Source organism: Physeter macrocephalus, chromosome 6, assembly GCF_002837175.3.
Source record: "Physeter macrocephalus isolate SW-GA chromosome 6, ASM283717v5, whole genome shotgun sequence".
Lineage (NCBI taxonomy): Eukaryota > Metazoa > Chordata > Mammalia > Artiodactyla > Physeteridae > Physeter > Physeter macrocephalus.
In genome coordinates this window covers 87,383,868-87,391,509 of record NC_041219.1, presented here as the reverse complement: position 1 = coordinate 87,391,509, position 7,642 = coordinate 87,383,868, and the positions used below count along the sequence as shown (strand labels likewise).

Here is a 7,642-nt window from a genome sequence, read left to right as displayed (position 1 = left end):
CCATGGCTCACGGGCCCAGCCGCTCCGCGGCATGTGGGATCTTCCCGGACCGGGGCACGAACCCGTGTCCCCTGCATCGGCAGGCGGACTCTCAACCACTGCGCCACCAGGGAAGCCCCCTATCTCATACTTTTCCTCTCAGCTCTACCCTCCACCTCTCACGCCCTCCTCAGCCTCTTCGACTTCAGGAACCATGACTTCCAAATCCACCGTGAGACGCCAGAGCAGCAGCCACCGTGTCTTCAGTGCCGGCTCAGCCAGAGTCCCTGGGGTCACCCGCTCTGGCTTCAGCTGCGTGCCCGTGTCCCGCTCCAGGGGCAGTGGTGGCCTCGCTGGAGTGGGTGGAGGAGCTAGCTTTGGCAGCCGCAGCCTCTATGGCGTGGGGGGCTCCAAGAGGATCTCCCTCGGAGGGAGCAGCTGTGCCCTCGGTGGCGGATATGGCGGCAGAGCTGGAGGCAGCCTTGGCTTTGGAGGTGGAGCCGGGAGTGGATGTGGTTTTGGCGGTGGAGCTGGTGGTGGCTTTAGGCTCGGTGGTGGAGCTGGCTTTGGTGGGGGCAATGGGGGCCCTGGCTTCCCCATCTGCCCCCCTGGAGGCATCCAAGAGGTCACCATCAACCAGAGTCTCCTGACTCCCCTCAACCTGCAAATCGACCCCACCATCCAGTGGGTCAGGACTGAGGAGCGGGAGCAGATCAAGACCCTCAACGACAAGTTCGCCTCCTTCATCGACAAGGTGAGCAGGGAGCACCTGCCCTCCACTGGGATTTCAGAGTCCCCAGTCGAGAGATGCAACCAATGTCCTACCAGAGGGAGCCTCGGCAGAGAGGGAGGAGGGGACTCAGGCTAGCTCTCCACTGGGATGCAGGACAGGCTCCATGGGAACCACAGGCAGAAGGTGATGGAAATCATTTACAACTACTGATCCCTTAAATGTCTCTCATTCCTGCCTGGGAAGAATTCTCAACTCTTGATAACCCTGAAGCAAAGAAAATGAAAAGAGAGAATGAAGTGGATTAACACTTACCACTTATGGGTCTACAATGGGATACAAAGAAAAAGGCAGTCACTACCTTCTCTGAGGTTCTGGCCTACCTTTCCAGCAGGAAGAGAAAAAAAAAAAAAGAAAAACAAAGAGAAGAAAATAAAAGTGAAATTATTTTCCATCCAGGTGAGAAAAAGAAACATTTGAGATGTGCAAATATTTATAATTTGTTTTTTTTTTAAAGTTATTCTAGAAACAGAGCATGACCATCTATCAAGAGTGTTTTAGAAGAGATACATGCACTAAATGGGAGTTTAGATTAGAACCTAATCATTAGACAACATTTAACATCCCTTTTATTTTAGAAAATAAAAGCTTTGTATAATACATCAGGTAAAAACTATTTTAAATTACATTTTTGAGTCTGCTTCTCAAGAGAAAGAGAGGAAGTGATGAAAAAATCACTGACAGACACAATAACTTATAGGGCAGGAACAGCTCAAAAGTCTATGGGGGAATTTCATCAGTGAGATCTGCCGGTTGAGAAGGAAGAATATCAGGGGAGCATACCGCCCAATCTGAGCCTCTGTATATTCCCTTAGTAGCCCAGCACCATGGACACCACCCCAGTCTACTTGGAAACCTGGTAATACAGACACTTGTGCCTTTCTTTCTATGTCTAGCAAACGACTCTCTTGCCTTCCTGCAGATGTGGTTCCTGGAGCAGCAGCAGAACAAGGGTCTGGATACCAAGTGGACCCTCCTTCAGCAGCAGGGATCCAAGCCCGTGAGGCTGACCCTGGTGCCTACGTTTGAGCAGTACATCAACAACCTCATGGGGTGGAAGGAATCTCTCCTCTTCTTTAGTTGCTGCCCGGACTCAGAGCTCAGACACATGCAGGATCTGGTGGAGGACTTCAAGGACAAGTGAGTTACAGGAGAGAAGTGAGCTCGGTTTTCTGAAGCCCACACTTCAAGTCTACCGAGTGACTAGGTCCAGTGGAGGGCACGACTGCTTAGGAAAAATATCCAATGGAAATGAAAATTTCCGTTGGCTCTTTCAAAATCCTTTACTCACTGACTCAAGCATCTTTCATCATCCTCTCTGGAAATGAAGAAGAAATCAATAAGCCTGCAACAGTACCGAATGAACCTGTAACACTGAGGAAGGTGAGCTTAGCAATATTAGGTGTCCCCATTCCTTTGCTAAGGCTGGAAGAGCCCACACATGGGAGGAGAAGATATTGGGTGGGCTGGGAGTAGGGGTCGGCCGACTCTGAGCTGTTCCTCCCCTCCCAGGACGTGGATGCTGCATGAATGAGGTTGAACTGCACACCAAGATAAATACCCTTAACGATCAAATTGATCACTTATGTTCTTACTTTGAGATGGAGAGAACCTCACCCTGTTTGTTCGTTGGTTTGTTCATTTTTCTGCCTAAGGGTGTGAGTGGATGGAATGTTTGGGAGTTGGATCTCATAGATTTATCACTGGAAGCAGAGGTACTAACAATCCATATCTGGTAGGAGTGCTCTCAGATGCAATCCTACAGCTCAGACATTTCTGCGATCCTCTCTGTGGACAACAACCATAATCTGGACCGGGACAGCACCATTTCTGAGGTCAAAGGCCTATATGGGGAGATTGCGCAAATGAGGCAGGCTGAGGCCAAGTCCTTACACCAGACCAAGGTGAGCAGTTGCCAGCAACGGGAGAGAAATCCTGTGCCCCCGCCCCAGGTGGTTACACTCAGCTGCACCAGCCTACCGCAGTTTTTTGAGTGGAGTTTGAAATACAAAGACCCTGGATGATTTCATAGGAGGTCTGTCATTGCTCAGTTCACGTAGACAATTAGAGAATTTACAATTAGGCCTAGTGAATAAAAAGAAAAGAGAGTTTAATGACATTGCCTTACTGAGTTTTGCCTTCAACCTCTTCCTGATTGTGAAATCCCTTAGATATCACTAAGAACATCACTAGCTTATTGAAAAACTAGGTTCTCAATGATCGTACAGAGCTATTCAGTTGTACAGCAGCAAATAATCTTGTGCCATCTACTATTTCTAGAGATGTCACATCGTTTGGTGTGAGTTTATTAGATGGCTGGGAATTGAAAGCCATTTGTGGCATGTGAAAGCCCATAAACACTGTATCTACCCCCATGCACACTGCTTCTCTATTCTTCTGGACTACAGTGTAAGGAGCTGCAGGTCAAGGTACATAGACAAAGTGATGACATGTACAACACCAAGCAGGAGACTGCTGAGCTCAACCACATGATCCAGAGACTGATCTGAGACAGACCATGGCCACATGCAGTCCACCATGTCCAGTGGCTATGGCAGTGTCAGTGGTGTCAGCAGTAGCTTAGGCCTGGGCGGAGGCAGTGGCTATTCCTACAGCAGTGATCACAGCGTTGGAGGTGGCTTCAGTTCCGGCAGTGGCAGAGCCATAGTGGGTGGCCTCAGCTCCTCCAGGGGCAGCAGTTCCACCGTCAAATACACCACCACCTCCTCCTCCAGCAGGAAGAACTACAGGCACTGAATTCCTCCTGTTGGTACTTGGCCCCACATTGTCTCAGCCCCCCATCCAGCTGCATTGCCCTCTTCTCAGGTTGATGCTTCTCTCCTGTCTCTGACTTCTCTTGGCCTATGAGTTAGAGCAGAAGTGGCTAAGTCCTCATTTCCTCCGTCTATACTGGCTTCACCCGAGCCTCCATTACTCACTATCAGAAGGTCAGCAATCAGTGTCATGAACAGATGTAGGCATCCTATTGATGTTCCCATCTTATTATCAGTTTCATCAGTCTACCATGATTCTAGGAAGAAAATGACCTATGCCCTTCTTGAAAGCTGACAATCGAGATCATGAAAACAGAGCACGGAATCTTCTCTTTAACTGTCCTGCCTATTCTAGCTAGACTCAGGAGTCCCCCACAGAACAAATAAGTTATCTTTCCATGCAGTGTCCCTGAATGGTATTGACACCACCCTCTCAGCTTCAGTTATATCCCTACAGTGTTTTTCTCTGCTCTCTTTGCTTTCTTTTGTTGTGTTGAATAAAGCAGATTTCTAATATAAAGATTCTGTGTTAGATTGTAGTGTTGATCATGTACTGGTTCTGAAACTTACTCATCCCACTCAGTGACCCTCATCTTTGGAGAACCACCTCTCAGCCCCACTGACAACTTACCCTGCTTCATACCCAACTGTATCAGTCAACATCATGTGATACTCAGTTATTCTGTGGGTGGATGACTACCAACTACTATTCAGCCCTCTGCTCTCAGGGTTTTTTCTCAAAATGGAGTCTTTGAGAGAGTCTCTTCAGCAGGTGGTGTTGGGAAATCCGGACAGCTGCATGTAAATCAATGAAGTTAGAACACGCCCTCTCACCATACACAAAAACAAACTAAAAATGGCTTAAAGACTTAAACATAAGACATGACACCATAAAACTCCTATAAGAGAACATAGGCAAAACATTCTCTGACATAAATCATACCAATGTTTTCTTAGGTCAGTCTCCCAAGGCAATAGAAATAAAAACAAAAATAAACAAATGGGACCTAATCAAACTTACAAGCTTCTGCACAGCAAAGGAAAACATAAACAAAATGGAAATGCAACCTACAGAATGGGAGAAGATATTTGCAAACAATGCGACCGACAAGGGCTTAATTTCCAAAATATACAAACAACTCAACAACAAAGAAACAAACAACCCAATCAAAAAATGGGCAGAAGACCTAAAGAGACATTTCTCCAAAGGAGAAATACAAATGGCCAATAGGCACATAAAAAGATGCCCAACGTGGCTAATTACTAGAGAAATGCAAATCAAAACTGCAATGAGGTACCACCTCACTCTGGTCAGAAGGGCCATCATTAAAAAGTCTACAAATAACAAATGCTGGAGAGGGTGTGGAGAAAAGGGAACACTCCTACATTGTTGGTTGGAATGTAAGTTGGTGCAGCCACTGTGGAAAACAGTATTTACGCTCCTCAGAAAACTAAAAATAGAATTACCATATGATCCAGCAATCCCACTCTTGGGCATATAGCCAGACAAAACTATAATTCAAAAAGATATAGGGTGACGGTGGCCTCATAGAATGAGTTTGGGAGTGTTCCTCCCTCTGAAATTTTTTGGAAGAGTTTGAGAAGGATAGTTGTTAACTCTTCTCTAAATATTTGATAGAATTTGCCTATAAAGCCATCTGGTCCTGGGGCCATCATTAAAAAGTCTACAAATAACAAATGCTGGAGAGGGTGTGGAGAAAAGGGAACACTCCTACATTGTTGGTTGGAATGTAAGTTGGTGCAGCCACTGTGGAAAACAGTATTTACGCTCCTCAGAAAACTAAAAATAGAATTACCATATGATCCAGCAATCCCACTCTTGGGCATATAGCCAGACAAAACTATAATTCAAAAAGATATAGGGTGACGGTGGCCTCATAGAATGAGTTTGGGAGTGTTCCTCCCTCTGAAATTTTTTGGAAGAGTTTGAGAAGGATAGTTGTTAACTCTTCTCTAAATATTTGATAGAATTTGCCTATAAAGCCATCTGGTCCTGGACTTTTGTTTGTTGGAAGATTTTTAATTACAGTTTCAACTTCACTAATTGCGATTGGTCTGTTTATATTTTCTAAATCTTCTTGGTTCAGTCTTGGAAAGTTGTACCTTTCCAAGAATTTGTCCATTTCTTCCAGGTTGTCCATTTTATTGGCATATAGTTGCTTGTAGTAGTCTCTTATGATCCTTTGTATTTCTGTGGTGTCAGTTGTAATTTCCCCTTTCAGGATACAAAATTAATGCACAGAAATATCTTGCATTCCTATACACTAACAATGAAAGGTCAGAAAGAGAAATTAAGGAAACAGTCCCACTTACTATTGCAACAAAAAGAATAAAATACCTAGGAATAAACCTACCTAAGGAGGCAAAGACCTGTATGCAGAAAACTATAGAACAGTGATGAAAGAAATCTAAGATGACACAAACAGATGGAGAGATATACTGTGCTCCTGGAGTGGAAGAATCAATATTGTGAAAATGACTATGCTACCCAAAGCAATCTACAGTTTCAATGAAATCCCTATCAAATTTCCAATGGCATTTTTCACAGAATTAGAACAAAAAATTTTACAATTTGTATGGAAACACAAAAGACCCCAAATAGCCAAAGCAATCTTGATAAAGAAAAATGGAACTGGAGGAATCAGGCTCCCCAGCTTCAAACTATACTACAAAGCTACAGTAATCAAGACAGTACTGGCACAAAAATGGAAATATAGATCAATGGTACAGGATAGAAAACCCAGAGATAAATCCATGCACCTATGGTCACCTAATCTATGATGAAGGAGGCAAGAATATACAATGGAGAAAAGACAGCCTCTTCAATAAATGGTGCTGGGAAAACTGGACAACTACATGTAAAAGAATGAAATTAGAACAATTCCTAACACCATACACAAAAATGAACTCAAAATGGATTAAAGATCTAAAGGTAAGACTGGACACTCTAAGACTCTTAGAGGAAAACATAGGAAAAACACTCTTTGACATAAATCATAGCAAGATCTTTTATGACTCACCTCCTAGAGTAATGGAAATAAAAACAAAAATAAACAAATGGGACCTAATGAAACTTAAAAGCTTTTGCACAGCAAAGGAAACCATAAACAAGATGAAAAGACAACACTTAGAAGGGGAGAAAATGTTTACAAATGAAGAAACTGACAAAGGATTAATCTCCAAAATATACAAACAACTCATGCAGCTCAATACCAAAAAAACAAACAACCCAATCAAAACATGGGTGGGAGATCTAAATAGACATTTCACCAAAGAAGACATACAGATGGCCAACAAACACAAGAAAAGATGCTCAAGATCACTAATTATTAGAAAAATGCAAATCAAAACTACAATGAGGTGTCACCTCACACCAGTCAGAATAGCCATCAACAAATAATCTAGAAACAATAAATGCTGGAGAGGGTGTGGAGAAAAGGGAACCCTCTTGCACTGTTGGTGGGAATGTAAATTGATACAGCCACCAGGGAGAACAGTATGCAGGTTCCTTAAAAAACTAAAACAGAACTGCCATATGACCCAGCAATCCCACTACTGGGCATATACCCAGAGAAAACCGTAATTCAAAAAGACACATGCACCCCAGTGTTCACTGCAGCACTATTTACAATAGCCAGGACATGAAAGCAACCTAAATGTCCATGAACAGAGGAATGGATAAAGAAGCTGTGGTACATATATACAATGGAATATTACTCAGCCATAGAAATAAATGAAATTGGGTCATTTGTAGAGATGTGGATGAGCCTAGAGCCTGTTGTACAGAGTGAGATAAGTCAGAAAGAGAAAAACAAATATTGTATATTAATGTATATATGTGGAATCTAGAAAAATGGTATAGATGATCTTATTTGCAAAGCAGAAATAGAGACACAGATGTAGAACAAACATATGGATACCAAGGGGAAAAGGGGGGAGTGGGATGAATTGGGAGATTGGGATTGACATATATACACTATTGATAATATGTATAAAATAGATAACTGGGCTTCCCTGGTGGCGCAGTGGTTGAGAGTCCGCCTGCCGATGCAGGGGACACGGGTTCGTGCCCCGGTCC

At 43.6% G+C, this 7,642-nt stretch overlaps 1 protein-coding gene across 1 annotated transcript; it reads left to right on the top strand.

The window, feature by feature from the left end:
* Positions 1-142: 142 nt before the first annotated feature.
* LOC102973499 (keratin, type II cytoskeletal 6A-like) lies at positions 143-3,292 on the top strand (the record flags this gene model as incomplete). The annotated part of the gene is given in 8 exon segments (XM_055085166.1): positions 143-733; positions 1,692-1,911; positions 2,094-2,152; positions 2,282-2,291; positions 2,294-2,397; positions 2,512-2,673; positions 3,178-3,272; positions 3,274-3,292. Coding segments are annotated over 8 exon segments (1,209 nt in total), but the record flags the coding sequence as incomplete, so codon positions are not given.
* Between the last annotated feature and the right edge of the window lie 4,350 nt (positions 3,293-7,642).